Here is a 21,183-nt window from a genome sequence, read left to right on the forward strand (position 1 = left end):
CCGCAACTCCTGCCGCAGCCTGTGTCTCTGTGGCTGTTCTGCGGCCCCCAACTTTTTCAGTCTGTTTGGAGAATAGGGGTCACAGATTCTGGAAAGGTAGCATAGAACTAAGAATGGATGATTTACTAAGAACTTGTCATTGTTGTTTTTTAAATGTTTTGGTTTATTGACCAACATCTTACTTTTTTACGTATTTCATTTTTTTATTGTTGTTCAGGTACAGTTATCTCCATTTTCACCCCACCATGGCCCCCCGCCTCTTGCCCTTGAACCTCCCCTCTTTGGCTCTGTCCTTGTGTCCTTTATACATGTTCCTTGATGGCCCTTCCCCTACCTCCCCCATTTTCCCTCTCCTCCCTTGCCTCTGGTTACTCTCAAATTAGCGATTACTGTATTTCATTTCACTCCACAGTGCTTAGAAATAGGAAGACACAGTCCCATATTTTACTTGTAGTGGTTGGACTCGTCACTGGGCACTTTATGTTGAGTTTATGTACGTAATACATTAGAGTTGTAGGTTCCAGGAAATTATTGCCTGCTGTTACCTCCCGATCAGCACTAGATGGTGCTGTGGGCTTATACACATTTTCTGGGTTGAGGACTCAGCCATCTTTTGTTTTATCAAAATCACTGTGAAGGTATTCATTTCATTAAAATCTGTTTTAATAGTTGAAAGTGCTGATGTTATTTATAAACTTTTATTTCTAAAGTCAGAGGTGATTTGTTTACAGTGCCATTGCTGTTAGGTGGATTCTAATCACACATTGCTTCTTACAGTTACACAGACTAAGATATTTTCATCCGTGGAACAAAATATGAGACCTGCTTGTAAATATGCTTTTAGAGGGAATTTTACCCTTTAAATTCCAGTTGATAAACAGAGCTTAACCTAGAACAATAACGGTCTAGGTCAGAAACAGTCTTTCTCCTCCACAACCCCCACCCTGCCGCCCTATGGTAAAGGGTACTCTTTGTTTGCATGGGAGGTCAAGGAAAGTCAGTTCCTAATTTTTGGGTGAGATTTATTGCATTTTCCTTCCTTGTCCACAGCTTCCAGGTTTCCGCAATGTTCTCTCTGTCCTTAGAGTTCTCCTGCCTTTGCAGTGTGCTCCTTAATCACATGAGGAATTGCTTTGGAAGCACAACGCTTTGGCCACCTGCACCAGAAACTCTTAGTCACTGAGGCTATGCAGACTTGGGTATATGCAATTTTTTAAACGGTTGATTATGTACAAAGCATATCTTTAAAAGCGATTCTCCAGTGTAGTCAGAGTTGGGAACTACTTGTACAGACAAGACATAATTAGAATTGTTTTGTTGACCCAGAAGAGGAGAAAGCAGGCTGAGCTGTAGGAGTCCTTACAGCTTCTTCTAAACAATTGTATTTCCCTGTTCATGCAGCGTCCGTGTAATTTAGGAGTTGAAATGCTGTGAAGTGGCGTTTATGGGGAAAGGGAGTGGTACAATGACTACAGTTCCTCTGTCCCTAACCCCTGGACAGTATGGCTACTAATCATGCTGGCCCCTAGGTATCAACTTGCTCCCTCTCCTTGTAGTGAGATTAGTTCATTACCACAAGGAATCGCCATTATTTTGACAGCTTGGCAAAAGGACCATTGACTAAGCATTTAATCAAGTTTAAGTTTGGTTGTTTTAGTAGAATGTGCGTGTTGCTTTTAGTTTCTGCCTATATTTAAGAATTATTGAAAGGATATCATGTTTCAGAAAAATATATAAACTAGAGAAAAAATCTACCCATATTCTTATGGTTTTATTACCCTAAATCAACCACTTTTTCTTTCAGGCTTTTTCACATGTATTTTAATATTTTATCTTAAATACTACGATTTAGTATCTTGCTACTTTTTCCATTTACTTTTTTGTCATCTATTATTAAATAAAATATGAAAATCATTTCAGTGTTGGATCTTTTTTCCCATCAAGATTAAGTCATCTTGGGAGTCACTCTCTGCCACTATCTGACCTCGGGCGAATTATTAAACATCTTTGTATCTCCATTTCCTGTGAACCAAAATGACAATCGTAATCCCATCTTACAGGGGATGTTGCGAATATGAGAAAGCATATGTAAATTTCCTAACAATTCTCAGCCCGTAGGGATTTCTCGGTTAGTGGTAGTTAAAAGTAATTAACAATGAATAACGTGTTAGTCTTGTTAGTCTCAGGGAAACTAACACTGTAGTTGCCTTCTTTAAACAAAATCAAACCAAAGTACTTCTGTAAACTTAGATGTCATCTTGTAAAATTTGCATAGTTACATTTTTATTTAGAAAAGCATTTCTTTGCCACATCATGATTAAGGGGATTGAATGCCTTGTTAGACAGACTACAGATGCTGGACTTGTGTCTCTCCTTGGGCAGGTGTCGTGGTACTGCATTTTGGGCTGCAAAGCAGAAGGAAGCTATGGAAAAGTAAGACTAAACAATAATCATCTCCCAAACTCAGGAGAAGCGGTATGTCAAATTACAAAAACCTCTAAATGCCAGGAAATCTTACAAAAAAATAATCTCATTTACTGTCAATGTTTTTCCCATATGATATCATCCTTTCAGTGAATTTTGCTAATTTCAAATCGAATCTCAGTAAAATTCGACAGTAAATGAAAAAGGGTTTTTTTTACATATAAAGTTTACTTAATTATATACTTAAAGTCATATTACTTTAACTTTCACACATAACTTGAAATATGTTTTTGTTAATAGATACCAGCTGATGGTAAAAGCCTTTTTGAAGTGAAAGGTTTAGAAACCAATGAAAAATACGTCTTTGCGGTTGCTGCTTATTCTTCTAATGGGAAGCTTGTCGGCGATGCCGTTGGGGAGACAACGAAGCCCATTCTGGTGTACCCGCCTCTTTCTGCTGTAACCGCTCGCATGTTCCTGACGCAGGTAGGAGAGACTTCTGCTGACTGTTTTGCTTTATATGTTTTTCCAATGAGCAGTTACTAAGTAATTTCTGATGGGAAAAAAAATCACAACAGATATTCTGAAGCTCCTGTAATACATGTTTTCCATTATTGCTGTTTAGTCTCATAAAATAGGAATCGTTCTTTCTTAGTGAGTTTGCTTTTAATAGTAACATTTTTTCTGGATTATAAATCCAGATTATAAATGTTAACACGCATTAATTTGAGAAATTTTGTAAAATACTGAAATGCACAAAAAATTAAAAAAAGGATGTTACCTGTTATCATTCAGAGGAGCAGTTCTTAACCTGGGGCACTTTTGGCTCCCAGGAGACGTTTGGGTTATCACGGTCTTGAGGGCAGAGGCCCGGGTGCTGAGGAGCATCCTGCCCCGGAAAGGACAGCAACGGACCCCCAGACAAAGGATTATTGAGTTCAAAATGTCAGTAGTGCCAGTGTTGAGAGATCCAGAGTTATCCTGTCGTTTGTGTGTATGGGTGTGTATACATGTATGTATACACATCTGTGTATGAATTTATGTCTATGTAATTTTAATCACATTCCTTTATATTCTGATATTTTCATTTAATATGTAACTGACACTTTTCCATTCCATTAAATTATTCTTTTAAAACATAATTTTTAATACTACATGATATTATCTATCTTAGATCATAGTTTATTTAGTAGTTCTTCATTGTTGGACAAATAAATGTATTTGCTTTCCAGTCCTTTGCTGTTACAAGCAAAGCTGTAATGCACATTTTTAATATAAATCTTTGATTGCATTCATGACTACTCTCTTAGGATAAATTTATAGAAGTAAAATTTCTGGGCTAACAGGGACAGACAGACCTGAGTTTAAATACAAGCTCCTCCCGCCAGCTGGTGTGGCTCAGTGGATTGAGCACCAACCTCTGAACCAAGGGGTCACTGGTTCGATTCCCAGTCAGGGCACATGCCTGGGTTGTGGGCAAGGTCCCCAGTAGTGGGACGTGAGAGGCAACCACACATTGATGTTTCTCTCTTCTTTCTCCCTCCGTTACCTTCTCTCTAAAAATAAATAAATAAAATCTTTAAAAAATAAATAAAATTAAATAAATAAATACAAGCTCCTCACACTAGCCATGTGATACTGGACAAATAAGATTTCATCTGTGAAATTGGAGTAATAATAGTAGCTACCTTCCAGAGCTTTTGTGAATATTAAGTGGAATTATTGCTGTCAAATGTTTCACCATCCCACTTATGACAAAATAGGCACTTAATAAATATTATTATTGTTTTTAGTGGTGGATGTACTCAGCAATTAACATTATTGCTGAAATGACTTCCTGACTTAAAAATTGTCACCAGTGAATAGGATACTAGGAAGAGTGACTCATTGACCTAAGTCTCAAGCATCTCATTTTAAGCCTGTTATTGACTTCAGAGCTGATGGCTATTCTAAATTTTAATATGTTTTTATTATGCTATTTTTCCTCCTAATAGTTGATTGGTATTATAAGCTAAGATTTTAGTGGCTTTTTATATGACCATATTTTTCAAAGGAAATGAAATTGAGACAATTGCCAGGATTTGTCTAGCATTGCTTTAGCGTGTCATAGTGGCTCACGGTTTTCTGGTGTTTGGATTTCCTCGGACTCTGCTGTACTCCCCGATTTGTAATGAGAGAGCTCTTTTAGAGGGAGGAACAGAGTCTTTCATCAAGGCCTAATTTTTCTCCAGGGAGTGGTTTGACTCTTGGGTTTCATTCTGCAGAACTTTCATTGAAAGTTAATAAAACTAGTCCCAGCTATACTGCTGGGGTAATGAGAAGTGTCATAAAGTAATGACCTGTGTGTCTTTATTGACACTGTATTTGCAGCACTGCGGTTCATTTATGGCAGCTTATGAGCATTCTGTCTCATCATGTTCAATGGCCAAAGCAAACTTTTCTCACTTTGTAAATCTCCTTAATTTATAAAAGTTTAAGCTTTTAGGTTCTGACAAGTAAATATACCTTTCTCTTGGGAACTGCAGTCTGTCTTTATGATAGTGGTTAGCTTTTAGTTTCAGGATAATTCAGCTCTTTAAAAATATTATTAATATTCTTATAGTAGGATATGGAGATATTCACTAAATGTCCGTTATTAACTTGGCTTGGTATTTTAGGTTGTATTGTGCTCAACATTAATCTTTATGTATTAATAAATTCAGGAGAATCTTTACTAAGTTTCCCTTACTGTAGGATTTAGCCAATCTGGGCAGTTTTTTGAGAAACCTTTATGGATAGTATATTTTCTGTGAATATTTTTCAGTTTCCCCCTCTTTTATTTTCACTGTTTTATTCTTCCCTTTCAAGTTGGGAATGGCTAGATAATAGGATACAAAGTGCAGAAAATTAGGTATCTGTGAGCCGAATTTTAGGCAAATTGCTTGGTCTCTGTTTCCCTGTCTGTAAAATGGCTATATGACAAAGTGCCACATTACTGCTGGATTATTGAACCATTAAATCAAGTAGTGAGTGGACACAGTGGCTGGCTGAGAAAAAGAAGTGGGGACTGTCCTTTATTAAGAAGCTATTGTGTGACAGGCATTTAAAAATTCATCATTCCCTTTATTATAAGAAGTGTGTGAGGGGGCATTATCACTTTCATTTTATAGCCGAGGAGACAGAGATTAATTTAATTCTTCCTCTGCCAGTTCCAGTTAATTCCAGAAAAGGTACCTCAGGGAGGGTAAGTAACTTTCCTGAGGTCACCTGAGTGGCAGACGCCAAGCCTGTCACTTGGGCCAGCTCATGCCTTTCTGTCGCTCTGTCCCGGGTCCCGGGAAGTCGGGGGCTTGACCTCTGACGTGTGCCCAGTTCCTCCAGGGCCTGCCTGCCTCCCGTCTCTTCTTTGTCCGGGTTTGGAGTGTCCTCGGGCCTTGATGATCGGCGTTGACAGTAGAATTTGGTGTTGGGACACGAATGCTTTGTCAGCAGTCACAATGGTGGCAGGAGAAAGGGAAATAAAGTTCATGCATTTTTTCCACTTCATATATGAATTTATTGATTAGTAGATGTCTACCTTTTGCTTATGACCATTCAAATAATAAAAGAAAAAGCTACCAGGTAAGAAAGATAGTCATCCCTATTTTTCAAGCTCTTTAAGAAGTTTCAGCTCTTCTTTTCTGTCTCATCTTCTAAATATTACTACTTTCTCCACACATCCATTTATTAATGAGTTATTTCATCAATGTCTGGGTTTTTTTTTTGCCAGGTTCTATGCTAGATGTCATCTCTTCTTCTTTTGAACTCTCTCTCTCTCTCTCTCTTAACTAATCTCGTGACCACAACAATAACCCTTGTTTAGATACTTTTTGACTTATGGCTTCAGTTGAGACTTTGGAAGTAAGGGAACCAGCCTGGCTTGCAGGGAACGCACCCTGAGAAGGCCGCAGAGTGTGAGCAACTCTGGGTCTCACGCCTTTAGTTTTCCTTATGTAGCTGCTTTCTTTTCCTTTCTGCAGGGACTGAGTCTCTTTATCTCTCTATCTTTGGAGGAAAAGTGGCAGCTCCTGAATTTTCATGGATCCCCCCATTTCATCTATAAACAGAGACCAGCTAGCTGGCTCCTAATCTTGATTCCAAATTCCTGGAAAAGAGACTGTGATAGGCCTGCCTAATGTAATAGAGAGTCTGACCTCACTTTTGATATTTGCCCACTGACTTGGTTTTAAACCTCACCCTTCTTTTTTCCTGTGGACACACGTTTCAGCAGGCTGACAGGGAGGTCCTTGGGCTTACCTTGTCTTTGATGCCAGCAGGAAATTGAAACCTCCCAGCTGGCAGGAACTCGCCTGATTCCTATTCCCCAGCCACTAATCAAGTCCCCACCCATTCCTTCTGCTCTGTCCAAGGGAGTCCAGACCTGCTTGTGCCTGCCAAACTCTTAGAAGTCTCTGGTGTGAGTTATAAGTTTTCTCTCAAATTGTTTAAGCGTGTCCAGGTCATGAGCCTTGACATCAGAACCAAACACAAGGTGGGGGGTGGGGGGGTCCATCTTGCTTTGAAGCAGGGGCCGTAAAGCACTCAGGTTAGGTCAGGCACTCCCCCAGGGCCAGTCAACCATGTTATAGCACAGTGCAACCTCTGGGTGTCCTCTTTGGGTAGAGGGAAATTATTAAGAAAAGATGCACTCAACACATTATTTAATTTACTTAACGCATTATGGTTCAGTGTTTACTCTGTACTAGGCATTGCTCTAGGCTAGTGATGTCAAACTTGAGTGTGCATCAGAGAGCTCTGGAGTGCTAGGTGAACAATTGCTGGGTGCTGCCACAGGGCGACTCCGTAATCGGGGGTGGGGCCTGGCGTTTTGCATTTCTAACAAGTTCCTAGGGATGCTAATACTGATGGCCACTGAACCATACTTTGAGAACCACTGTTGTAAGCGAGGTGAACAAAATGCCACGGTGGGAGATAACTAATAAACAATGAGCATAGTAAGTAAATAAATAAGTTGTCTCCTATGTTGGAAGATGAGTTCCAGGGAAATAAAGACTGTGGTAAAAGGAACTGGAAATCTGAAGTGGGGGAATGGTGGAAGGTTGATTGCAGTGTTAAACAGAGTGATCAGAGAAGGGGAGATTTGAGCAGAGACTTGAAAGAGGTCAGGGGAAGGCTCTTGGAGGGAGAGCATTCTGCAGAACGAGAGAGCAAAAGCCCTCAGCTTTTCAGAAGTGCACCTGGTATGTTTTATAAATATAAAGGAGGCCAGTACGGCTAGAGCCGAGGGGCCTGTGGGGAGTGAAAAAAAGATCCAGAAAAGACTTTTAGACCATTGTCAGAACTTTGGCTTTTACCTTGAGTGAAATGGAGGGTTTTGAGTAGTAGCATGATATAATGTGATACGTTTTTAAAGGCTCGCCCTGACTGCTGTGTTGGGAGTAGACCATAAGGGGGTAAGGGTGGAAGCAGAGGGGCCTCTCTGTTGCGCTAATCCAGAGAGGAAGGTGGCTTGGCCAGAGCGATAGAAGCTGATGTGGTGAGAAGTGGTCAGAGTCTGGGTATGTCTTAAGGGAGGTGTTAACAAGAATTCCTGATGGAACTAATGTAAAGAGAAAAGTAAAAGACGACTCTAAGATACTTAGCTGGCAAACTGGAAGGATAGAGTTGACACCTGCTGAGTTGGCGAAGGCTGTGGGAAGTGTCGATTTGGGCAGGGGAAGTTCCGAAATTCAGTTTTGGACCTGCTGAGCTAAGATATTACATATTATTGGATATTCAGAGAGAATTGTCGAGCACTTAGATGTATGAATCTAGAGTTTGGGAGAGACAGAGGTCTGGGCAGGAGAGGGATTTGAGAGGAGTCACGTGATAAAGCCATGGCGCTGACTGGTATCACCAAGGAAGTAAGTGTGTACTTACTTCCGTGTAGAAGGGGAGAGGTCCAAAGACCAGACTCTGTAGCCGATATAAACAGGTTGGGGGAATATAAGTTGGGGGAAAGAGGAGGAGCTCGCATAGGTAACTGAGAGGGAATGCGGCCTTTGCAGAAAAATAAAGAGTGTGGAGTTCTGGGAGCCCGGTGGAGGTCATGTATTGAAGTTTCTACCATACCTCATTATTGCATTAGTCTTTAGCGCTTCGTTTTCATTTTAACCTCATCCTGTCTAAAATCCATGCTGCACATCACTACCAGTTACCTGTCTTTGAACACATAGCCTGGCACTCCTCTGTAAACCAACAAAAAGTCATGATTTTATAAAGCATAGTTTTATCAAGGTATCTTTTTTATTTCACAGTGTTCATTCATTGGATAAATAATGTTATTTTTCAAAAGAATATAGATTGCCTTTAAAAGGAAAGCACATTCATTTACAGTTTCACCAACCCTATTGTATATCATCTGTTATTTTTTCCCATGGAAGTCTTAGAATTAGATGGTGTTTTAGGTACCACTTAGTCCACTTCTTTATTTGATAAATGCAGCCCAGAAAAGTGACCCAGTTTCCACTCCAAGTCTTTGCTCCACTCTTCTTACTGAGTGTCAGGCTCTGTTCAAATTATTTAACTTCCCGATGCCCTGGTGTTCTCATCTGAAAAGCGAGGGTGGTAAAAGAACTTACTTAATAGAGCTGTATCAAGGGGTCAGTACAAGAATGCACAGAAAGTGCTCCCTTTTGTACTGGACATCTTTTAATATGTCTCCCCAACTTTCAGGACCTTCTGAAGTGATGTCCCACTCTACCTGTCCAGTCATATTGCCTGCTTCTCTCCAAACACTGATCTGCCTTTCGGGTCTCTCCTAACTGCGCTGGGGGGATGTTTACTACCAGGCCTTACTCAGATTCCGTCTGAACTATGGCCTCTGAGTCTTATCTCTTCCTAGGGTTGAACTGGAGCCCTGCGTCCTCCTCGAAGTCTTTATTTCTTCATTTCTAAGCCTCCACAATTATTACCATATCTTTGTAGTTTTTCTGTGATTTCATGTGTTTTATATCTATCTGTAACTTGATTACAGTTTCATGGAATATGAGATCATCGTAAGCTTTAAGAATCTATTTTTACTGTGCTTATCACACAGTAGAAACTTCATAAAAGTTCATGGGCTGGTCAATTTTGAGTGCTGACCTGGAAGATTTAAAAGTTCTGGCTCGGTAAACTATTCCCTTGAGTGGAATGTAATCTAGCAACATGTCATCTACATACTTAATTCAATGAATTTATTTATTCTTTATGTTTTACTTGCTGACATTAAGGATTTGAAGCAGCATATAACTTGTACCCATATAAAAATAGAGTAATTCTTAGGAATATCTTTAAAGAAATGTATTCTACCAAAAGAAATAGATATGCTGATTTTTCTTCTATAGAGCTTTTAGATTTTACAAGTAAAATCTGTTATTTTGCCTAATGTTGAATGGGTTGAAAGTAAAATATATCATGGCTTCTTGGAGGCATGTCTGCTTTGTTCTTCACCCTTTTCAGCTGTGAGCCCTTTGTTGCTCAAAAGCCCCGGAAGTGCCAGTCAGGACCAGAAGAGAATGAAGTAGATTTCATATTTTGGGTTTGGGAAATCTGATTGTTTCTCCTGGAACAGATTGTTCATTATAACTGTGTCTATAATAAATGGAGTGCACTGCGGAGATAGATGAAAATGAAATTAATTTGGCTCAGATGTGATCTTTGTTTTGCTTATGAGAATTCGAAACATCCTTGCAGAGTTTCAAATTTCCATGCAATTTAGAAATAAAAGAGATTTCAAAATGTGTCTGTCTCCCTCGCCAGTGGCTGTCATTACCTTACTGTGGCACTGCAGAACAGAGCAGCAAATGTGAATAACTATGTGGAATTAGTGTGTGATAGAACCTTCTCTTGTTTAAAAGGTACATTTCACAAATAAAAATATTGCATAAGATTATGTACTTTCTGTTGCAGGTTGCCTATCAGATTGGTGACTATGAGCTGGCTAAGAAAGTTTTCTCACCCGTCTGGGATTATTTTGTTGCTTCACCACCTCACAATGAACAATCTGTTATTTGTTTAAGCAATATAATGACTATTACACAGAGAAGGTAATTAGAAATATTCACTTAAAATATTAATTTCCTTTTGAAATTAGGTGTTGGGAGTGAAACCTAGGGTTAATTTACTTTCAATTTCACATTAAGATAGTCCATATAAAACTGTTTTCAATCAGTTTTTAATAAACATGAACATTTCAGGGTCTTGAGCTTTTGTTAGAAACTTTTTTACTAGAATAAAAAAAAAAACCACTGCAGGAATGTGAATGCATTCTGAATATAAGTTAATGAAAGTTATAAAAAATACCAAACACTAGCCAAGGTAATGCCAGTTATACTATAAAACACGAATATTACAGGGAATGTTTGTAACAGAGAAGGTCAGGTTCAGGGTAAGGTTAGGGTCTGATGGAGGGTAGACTATTAGGGTAAACAGGCTTTCCTTGCCTTGAAGAAGCTTTGAGGCTTAGACCGTCAGCAACTTCAAACAGGCCAGTAGAAGCCATAAATAAAACCACAGGCCGTTCTTTGCTTTACTTCCAATTTTTTCACTTCAAAAGATGTGAACAAAGTTTAGGAGCAGCTTGAGAAATGAGCATTGGTGTGATTTCTGGCTGTCTTCAAGTTCAGAAACAACAATAGTCTCCTTCACCTACTGATTAATGTCTGAAATTTCTTTGATAAGAAGATGAAACCCGTCACTCCTCAAAGATAGTGAGCTGAAAGTACAAATTGTGGTGAATAAAGGCATTGATAATGCTTGTTCACATTCAGGTATAATTACACTTCAGTTAAAAGCTATAGGCTTAGCATTTGCTGTGTACAAGGATGCTAGATGCTCTGGGAGGTAGAGCTGAGAGGCATTTTGGAGGAGGAGACAGGACTTGGAATATCTTATGAAACTCAGGAGGAGGAGAGACAGGAGAAATGGGATTTCCAGGGTTACCTGGCTGGGAAGCCTATTACATTTACTAAAGGAACATGACAGGTGGGGCTTGTTTTTGTAGGAAGATAATGACTTGGATTGAGCATAGTTTGAGGTTAGTTTTCTAGCAAGATGCTTTTGGAGATAGGCGATATCCAGTAGGTAGTTGGATATTTAGTGCTGACATCTAGGAGTGAGGTCAAGGCAACAGATACAGATTAGAACTTGTCCTTTGAGGTCATCATGGAAATTGTGACAATGAATAATGTCCCCCAGGGAATGACTTATTTAGCAGAACAGGTAGAAGGCTGGAGTTTGAACCCTGGGTATCTTTACATTTAAGGGACAGAAACAGAGATGGAACCAAGGAAGGCTGTTGGAAAGGAGCAGTCCAGAAAGTGAGAGTATGGGAAAGTGTACTGCCAAGGGCAGCAAGAGCATCACCTCAGAGGGACTGGCCAGCAGGATTGAATGCTAGTGCAAGGTCAGGTAGAGCAGCTGTCTAATAGAACGCTACAGAGAGGTCGGGCAGGATGTAAACTGAGAAGAGGCTTTTAGAGTTGGTAATTTAGGAGGCCCTTGGTTAGTTCAAGAGAGTCATTTTTGTACTATGATGGGACAGAAACCTTTTGCAATTGGCGAAGGAATAATTGAAAATGGAGAATTGTTATAGGCATATTATGGATGTGAGGTTTGGCAGTAAAGAAAAAAGGAAAGTGGGAAGAAGCTTGAGGGGGAAGGCATGCTTAAGGAAAGACTTTTGAAGGGAGAAGGGAAAGGAGCCAGGGGAGAGGAAGAGGTTGACAGTACAAGGAGTTACAGGTGATGCAGGCACTGTGCCAGAGCCAGGGTGACAGCAAAGCACGTGGGGTGGCGAAGAAGGGGTTCAGCACATTGGTTGTGGAGAATGTGAGCAAGGCGATGTCATGGGGAAATGGAAGTGTTGCTGAGAAGCACCAACGACTCAGTTGCTGTCACATAACGTGAATTGTAGTGGAGCTCAGATCCTGTTTCTAAGGGCTACTTTTGATTCGTCCTGGTATCCCAAGTCCTAGCACAGTGTCTTGTGTACAGTAGGTATCCACAAAATGATAGTTTGGATGAAAAAAAGAGTGAATGAGAATGCATTAGTAAATAACTTATTGTGCATTGTGGCAGGCATAGAAAAAAATGGTCAGGGACATATGTGCGAGGTCAGGCAAATTGATTATTGCATAAAATAAGGGGTGCAGAATCTAAAGGGCTAGAGAGACCGCTATCAGAAGGACTGCCAGATTCTGAGCTGGGTGGGAAGGACATGGAGCCAGGAGGAGGTGATGGTGTGGAAGTACCAAGCATGTCCGGGTTCTGACGGCCAGCATGAGGACGAGGAGAGCGGGAGAACCAAAATTCTCCCGGCAAAGGTAATTTTCGAGTTTAATGTGGTATAGCAGATGATCTTCAGGTGTGAATTACTGATGTTAGACTCTTGTTTTATAGGAATGGGGTGTATGGAGAGTAGGTAAACCTGCGGTCTAGAAGGGAGGGTTTGTCACCAAGGAAGGCTAAGGGTAAGGAAGGGAATAGTGGGGACAAAGAAGGAAGACTGTATAGTTCCCAGTTTTGCCATTGGCTGGCACCGCCGACTGCAGCTTAGAAAAGATAATTAGGAATGTTCTAAAAGTTTCTCCCTTCCCTGCCTCTCCATGGCTGATTCTGCTATAAATACCCTCGTTTTTGAAAAGTTCATTAATTATTGGGCCTGTTTTCCTAATGTCTGAATATCGGTAGTGGTTTCATTATATTGATTAAAAAGAACTTTATGTATTAGAACCAGAAAGCTTTGACAATAGTTATTTTTATGAATCCAAGACAGACTATGTCAGCAGCTTAGTTTTCTTAGTTGTGCACTTGTTGTTAAGGACAGTCTTTGTTTCAACTCCAACACTGTACGAGAATAGCTGCTCCCCGATTTTCTGCTGCTATCTTGGGACCACTGTGTAGATGCTACAAACAAATCAATCCCAAGAGGCAAGTTCGCACGCTACATCATTTTATTTTTAAACCTGTGATGTGATTTACGTCCTTTTGCAGGTTACATTCCGATATTTTGGCAGAGACTTCTTCAATCCTCTTGTACCTTTTTCTTAGAAATATTTTTGTAACAAGTGACATTAAAATCAAAGAAGAAAATCTTTTCTGTGATAATATCAAAGGCAATGAGATTTTTCCTTCTCAACAAGTAAGTGAATGAAAATGACTAAAAATGTGCCAATTTTCCTTTATTTGTTTCTCGATGTTTGAAATTCATTTTCTTGGGGGGAATGCCAATCCTGGTTGTGAATGGACTGAGGGGCCATTGTACGTTTGTGCTGGCTTCTTTGAAATGCCGTGTGGGAATCACCTCCCTGCGGGTTGTTTGTTTTGTTTTTTGTTTTTCAACATATTCTTTTCCTACATAAAAGTAGTATACATTTCAAATATTAAAAAAATGTATAATCCATAAAGTGAAACCATTATAATCCTGTTGCCCTTAAGAATAGTACATTTTTGTTTCATATTATTTCTCTAATTTAAAAATATGCAGAGCTAAATTTGTTAGCTACTTTTATTATTTTGACAAAAATGGCATCATGATATATTTGCTGTCCTGCATCTTGACTTTGAAACATTTTTTGTGATATATCCTGGACATATTTTCATGGTGGTACATGCCAATGACCAAATTCTTTTTTATTGTAATACTGTGTTCCCGAACAGGGGCAGGAACTTAGCCTGTCTTCTACTGATAGCTTCTCAGGCTGCTTACAGACATCGTTCTATGCACATCTACAACCTTATAATGCTCTTGCTTTTAATAACAGTCCTATAATTTTTTCATTTCAGAATGAGGTTACTCTTCTATCTCCTTCCTTCTTTACTCACTTTAGATATATGGAGACAGTTTTGCCATTTTTTGGTTAGTTTTTTCACAGTTGCTTTTTCCTCCCCATCCATCTATTCATTAGTTCACCAATAAATTCTTGAATGAGCTTGTGCTAGTTTCTGTGAATATGAAAGTGAAACAAAAACATGACCCTCTGCCCAAGACAAGTCCACAGTCTTGTAGCGCCAAAGCACTCACCACCATGGCCCTGCTGATGCTGCACTGCATTCGGTGTCTCCTTTCAGCACTCAGTCTGAAGGTCAAGGCTCTCCTTAAGTAGGTCAGTGACCTCCAGAATGCTAGACTGCCATTGGAGCAATAGTTTGTGGTATGGAAATTTCTGGTTGCCACTCATACAGTTTTCTTTGTGAGAAATCTTGTATGTATATGCACCGAAATATAATGAAACCTCCCTCCAAAGAGGTGAAGGAGAAGTAAGATAAGCTTCTTATTCTTTTCTAGTGTCTATGTTTACATATTATATCATTTTTATTTAAGTAGGAAAATTCTAACGGAAGATTAGTTTGCTTTACTGAAAATTTACTGTTTTCTCACAAATCCAGAAGGGAAATGGACTCTGATAATCAAGTGGGGGAAATATTTTAGTGATGATTTCTTATCATCTATGTTTTTATAACAACTCCATTTTTTCTAACATTAATCTATAGCCAAGATTTTATCTTACCAGTTTCTGTTACTAGTGGTATATGTATTATGTTACACAAAATTCTGAAATTTAAGTCTAAGATTACGTTATTCTTGTGTAGCTTTATTTGGGAGTTAGTGTTGTTCCTCAATTTAGATTTTTCTGCAAACCAACATTAATATTGTTGCTAAGCCACAGGGATCACATTTCCTACCTTTGTTTTCCCTAGAGACACATTAGTTAAGCACCTGACCCTCAACTTGTGTAACAATACCTGCTTCTTTACAGATCGCCAGGCTAATTGAATGTGAGAGAGTATTAGTAGCATTGGAGCTTAGCAACTACCTAAATGATTCCAGTTACGCCCTTCAAGCTGTGACTCAGTGTTATGGCCTCCTTGCTCCTATAATCTACCACAATATTGTCCTGGTACCTGTCGTACAGGTGAGAGCGTTCCTTCCCCTCTCCCCATAGGTAAGGGTATCTCTACAAAGGCAACTCAACAATGCACGTTGGAAAAGGAAAAAAGAGTGTGTCTCCTATAAAGTATAAATAACAGTATTACACCATTTTGTGAGTTAAAAACATTTTAGTGATTTAATTGATATGCCTGGGCAGACATATAAGTAAGGACTTGAGACTTGTTTCTCTGAAAATAGCCCCATTGCTGTCCGTATTTAAATATTGGCATCTGCTTCTCTAGGCTTTTAGATTTCATTTGGTATTTATGTTCTTATAGTATTAGAAGCAGCAATATGTAGTCAAAGCATATTGCTAAAGTTACCCTCTGGCGGGGGGATTGCTGGGTGACCCAAGAAAACATGCTTGATCTCAGTGATGGAGAACTTGAGGATGCTTTGGTGGGCAGGGTTGTATTCGCTGTCCATGCTCCCTAACAAGTCAGTGTGCACGTAGTGACTTGGAACAGCGCCCATTTGCTGCGTCACAGTGTCTGTGGACCAGGAAGCTGGACCCGCTCCACGGCTCATCAGGCTGAAATCAGGGCTGCGATCTCATGTGGGGCTCAGGGTTCTTCCAAGCTCACGAGTTGTTGAGAAAATTGATGTTCTCGTGATTGTGGAAAAGGAGGTTTGGCCCCTAAAGGCTGATGACAATTCCATGCCCCAATATGGCAGTTTGCTGCTTCAAGGCAGGCAGGGGAGTCCCGCAAATTGGCCCGAGGAGTCTTATGTAATGTAAAACGTAGTCAGAGGTGAGGCTGTGCCTTCACATTCTCAGGGCTTACCTACCCTTGAAGGGAGGGGTTATCCAGGGCTTACCTGTCAGGTCCTGCCTACCACAGGGATGCAATGAGAGGAGGGTTTGCTGCTGATGGTGCAGACCGTTACCATCATCACCATCATTTCTGTCATCATCCTCACGGATTCAGATTTTGAAAGCCAAGAAGATGTGCGTGAACGTGTGCAAAATAATAAACATTTAAAATTCACTATTGAGGAAACTCACCAGACGGCTAAAGTAACTTGACAAGTGCTCACCTTGGAGTGGCTCTGCTGGAGTCCGACAGGCCTTCCTCTCCCGAGTTCCTGGCCTCCTGCAGTTCCGCTGCCGGAGAGATAGGCTTCCAGCATTCGGAATCCAGACTAACAGCCCCCATGTCGTTTGTCAATGGATTGCAGCAGTATTTTCAAATGTAAAATATTCTCCCTCCTGAATCCGAAGGTGTATACCTGGCGTTGTCCTTTCTGTTTGAGAGATGAGAGATGCCAGGCCAACTTTGGAGCGGGGGGTGGGGGGGAGGGGGGGGTCCTCGGCATGTTCCGGATATGTATTTTATTAATGTGTCAGGCCCCTGAATCTCCAAAGGGTTTTTTCCTGCTGTCTGGAGGGCATGCATTGTACCAAGGTCTTTAGGGTACTTGCCATTTCTTTCTCATTAGGTCTGACTAACATAATGTTATTGATATATTGGTCTAATGTTTTGTTTTGAGAAATGTCCAGAAAGTTCAGATCCTTTTATAAACTATTATGTCAGCAGGTGGGAGAGTTATCATTGCCCTGGGGTAAGACTCCAAGTGTTCGCTCTTACCTGCTCAATGTGAATGGGAGCTTCTGGTTCTTCTTCCCCAGAGGCTGGAAAGGAAACACTAACCATATTGGTGCATGCCTTGTAAGGTGCGCCAGCAAAGCTACCACATTAGGCACGGCCGCTGTGATTGGTGCTCAGCTGGTCAGGTCAGGATAGTCCACTGTCACCCTTCAGGACCCCACCGAATCAGGACGCCTTTAGCTGCAGCTCAGAATGGGTTATAGGTGTGCGAAAAAGCCATAGGAGTGCAATTTCTAATTAAATTATATTGTTTAGAATAGGAAAAGATGAGTGGAACAGAGAAGAGAGTCCAGAAATAGACCTCAGTATATATGAGAATGAAATGTATGGTAGAAATTGGCATTTGAATTTAGTGGAAAGAAAATGGATTTTTTTTTGTTTGTTTGGGATTCTTTATTTTATATATATATATTTTATATATTTTTTATTTAATTATTTTTCAAGTACAGTTTTCTTTCTTTTACTCCCATCCCAGCCCACTCCCCCCAGTGCTCTCTACCTCTCTCCCATTTCCACCCCCCTTAGTTGTTATCCATGTGTTCTTTATATTTGTTCCTGTAAACCCTTACCCTTTTCCCCCTGAAATCTGCCCCCCTCCTCTGGTTCTCCCTGTTCTGTATTTCAGTGTCTTTGTTTTTATTTTGCTTGCTTGCTTGTTTTGTTGTTTAGCTTCCTGTTAAAGGTGAAATCATATGGTATTTGTCTTTCAACACCTGGCTTATTTCACTCAGCATAATGCTTTCCAGTTCCATCCAGGCTGTTGCAAAGGGTAGGACCTCCTTCTTTCTTTCTGCTGCATAGAATTCCATCGTGTATATGTACCATAATTTTTTGATCCATTCATTTACTGACAGGCACATGGGTTGCTCCTAACTCTTGGCTATTATAATTGTGCTGCTATGAACATTGGGATGCATAGGTTCTTTGGAATTGGTGTTTTAGGGTCCTTGGGATATAATCCCAGCAGTGGAATTGCTAGGTCAAAAGGCAGGTCCATTTTTAGTTTTCTGAGAAAATTCCATACTGTTTTCCATAATGGTTGGACCAGTCTGCAATGCCACCAACAGTGGACCAGAGTCCCCTTTTCCCCACACCCTCTCCAACATTTGTTGTTTATTGCTTTGTTTATGATAGCCATTCTCACCGGTGTAAAGTGGTATCTCATTGTGGTTTTAATTTGCATCTCTCTGATAGCTAGTGATATTGAGCATCTTTTCATGTGTCTCTGGATCCTCTGTATGTCCTCCTTGGAGAAGTGTCTGTTCAAGTCCTTTCCCCATTTTTTAATTGGGTTAGTTGTCTTCTTAGAGTGAAGTTGTGTGAGTTCTTTGTATATTTTGGAGATTAAACCTTTGTCTGAGGTATTATTGGCAAATATGTTTTCCCATACAGTTGGTTGTCTTTTTATTTTAATAGTGTTTTCTTTAGCCATGCAGAAGCTTTTTATTTTGATGAGATCCCATTTGTTTATTCTTTCCTTTATAGTCCTTGCTCTAGGGGACATATCAGTAAAAATGTTGCTGCATGAAATATCTGAGATTTTCCTGCCAATGTTCTCCTCTAGGACTTCAATGGTGTCATGGCTTATATTTAAGTCTTTTATCCACCTTGAATTTATTTTGGTGTATGGTGTAAGTCGGTGCTGAAGTTTCATCTTTTTGCACGTAGCTGTCTAGTTCTCCCAATACCATTTGTTGAAGAGACTGTTTTTACTCCATTTTATGTTACTGCCCCCTTTGTTGAATATTAATTGGCTGTAGAGAGTTGGGTTTATTTCTGGGCTCTCTGTTCTGTTCCATTGGTCCATGTGCCTGTTTTTATGCCAGTACCAGGCTGTTTTATTACAGTAGCCTTGTAATACAGTTTGATATCAGGTATTGTGATCCATCCTACTTTGTTTTTCCTTCTCAAAATTGCGGCTGCTATTTGAGGTCGTTTATGGCTCCATATAAAATTTTGAAGTGTTTGTTCTATGTCTGTGAAATATGCCATTGGTGCTTTAATAGGTATTGCATTGAATCTGTAAATTGCTTTGGGTAGTATGGACATTTCGATGATGTTAATTCTTCTAATCCATGAACACGGTAAATGTTTCCATTTGCTTGTGTCAGAAAATGGATGTTTTTTCACTAGTAAGCTGTAGTGAAACACAGCTTCACTCCTTTGAAAGAAAGTAGAGTTTGAACTTATTTGTACCATTTACAAAAAGTTGAGATCTTAAATATAAAACAAAGCAAAAATTTGATAAAAATATTCCAGTAGATTAGGTACCTGTGCAATCTAGGGCTGGAAGAACCATTTCTAACCAAGACAGAGCTCTCAGAAAAAGCAAGGGGAAAAAAAACCTGTATTTGACTGTGTGTACAGCAATCTATGTGTGAAAAAGGGGACCATAATAAAAATAGTAGAAAATTTATGGATTTGGAAAAATATACTTAACATTGATGAAGGATAAGTATATATAACAAAAAGTCTTACTATTGGACAATAATGCAATAGGAAAATGGGCTGAGAGACACATGAAAAGATGCTCAAACTCTGAATGCTCGTTCACACATGTGCACAGTACATGAACAGAGTAACAACACAGGCAGAGTTGAAAAGATCTGTAACACCTGGTGATACGTCATTGCTGGTGAGGATGTGGGACAAAGGCGTTCTTGTTCGCCAATGGAGGAAAGGAGAATTGTTATAGACGTTGGATTTTGGTAAAACAATCTAGTTAAACTAAATCTAATTTTAATTAAAATTAAAAGCAAATACACCTGACAGCAGTCCTCTACTAGTAATCTATCCCATAGAATAAAATTTTAGCAAAATTCAAAGTGCGTTCATCTGACACAGCAATCCCTCTACTAGTAATGTATCTCATAGAATAAAGTTACCAGTTGGAAGGATGCTCCTCCAGGCTTCACCCCTTGGTTCCTGGATCCATGTGTTCTACCAGCTGGGGACATAGTACCACATACTGGTCCCTGACTTAGAATGTACACGGTGCCCTGGAGGGTTGTGCCTCGTGCTCCCTGGGCATCATCTTGGAGCTGGCGCCTCAGGTGCCTCTCCTATGGAAAACTGTGTGTGTGGGTATTTGCTGTGGCATTCTTGGTGGTGGCCATAAAACTGGAGATGAAGAGAAGTGCAGTAACAGGAGGATGACCAGACTGTAAAACCTCAACCCTAAAATTGTACACCATGGAGATTCTGGAAGTGGTTAATAAACTATGGTCAATCCACATTAAATAATATTATGTAGCCACTAGAAGTAATGAATTGGAGCTAAACCTATAGACTTAGAGGGATTTTTTATTAGACATGATTGGAGGGGAAATGCACAGTTCAGATAAGTGTGTTTAAATCCCATTTGCAGCCTAGCACTAACCCTCCTATGTACATGTTAAAAAAGATTTTATTTATTTACTTTTTGAGAGGGGAAAGGGAGGAGAAAGGGAGGGAGAGAAACATGATGTGTGAGAGAAACAGTGATTGGTTGCCTCTCTCATGCCCCTAACTCAGGACCTGGCTGGAAACTCAGGCATGTGCCCTGACTGGGAATTGAACCAGTGATGTTTTGGTCCACAGGCTGGTGCTCAGTCCACTGAGCCACACCAGCCAGAGCCCTGTGTACGTTTAAGTATTTATACATGCACATAAAGTTACTTGAGCCAGAAGAAAACTTCAAAATTTAGTGTTGTTACATGATTTGGGGATATAGTGTGGTAGTGGGGGAGAGGGTAATAGTGGAAGGGAGGAATTTATGAAGCGTTAAAAACACAAGTTTCTTAATGGTGGCTTGGAGCGGTTAATGTGCCTTCAAAGGACTAGCATCCATATTTTAATTTGTCCTTTGGAGTAATCTGAATGAAGATAGAGCGATCAATCTCAACTCTGCTTTTCTGATGGTGATATTAGTTAGAATTATGCAACAGAATAGAAAGCTAAAGTTAATTGTCTAGCTCTTGATCCCATTCAGGGTCATATGGTATGAAGAGAGGAGAAGAGAAGTAAACACTAGTACTAATTAATTTCCTGCAATGTGAATGTTTGGTTTTAATTTGGAAGGAAATTGTTATTTCAAGTACCTGGCATCAGTTTGTATTTAGTATGGTACAGCCTTCTCCATGTGGTTTTCCAAGGTCCGCCTCAGCCTGGATGTGATCTTGGTGTTTCTTATAGACATGTATCATTCTTTGTACATCTTTTATGGCACTTGACAAA

The 21,183-nt window shown here is 39.9% G+C and overlaps 1 protein-coding gene across 1 annotated transcript in view; it reads left to right on the forward strand.

The window, feature by feature from the left end:
* The window catches only part of CFAP54 (cilia and flagella associated protein 54), a 259,785-nt gene that overhangs the window by 73,314 nt on the left and 165,288 nt on the right, over nt 1–21,183 (forward strand). Inside the window, exons 21-25 of the mRNA XM_037068126.1 lie at nt 2,383–2,475; nt 2,725–2,910; nt 10,336–10,472; nt 13,420–13,567; nt 15,186–15,341. Coding sequence (XP_036924021.1) covers nt 2,383–2,475; nt 2,725–2,910; nt 10,336–10,472; nt 13,420–13,567; nt 15,186–15,341 — 720 coding nt within the window. The remainder of the gene's footprint in view (nt 1–2,382; nt 2,476–2,724; nt 2,911–10,335; nt 10,473–13,419; nt 13,568–15,185; nt 15,342–21,183) is intronic.

Source organism: Sturnira hondurensis, unplaced genomic scaffold (assembly GCF_014824575.4).
Source record: "Sturnira hondurensis isolate 20B ecotype Veracruz unplaced genomic scaffold, ASM1482457v3 Scaffold0017436, whole genome shotgun sequence".
In the NCBI taxonomy this organism is placed as follows: domain Eukaryota; kingdom Metazoa; phylum Chordata; class Mammalia; order Chiroptera; family Phyllostomidae; genus Sturnira; species Sturnira hondurensis.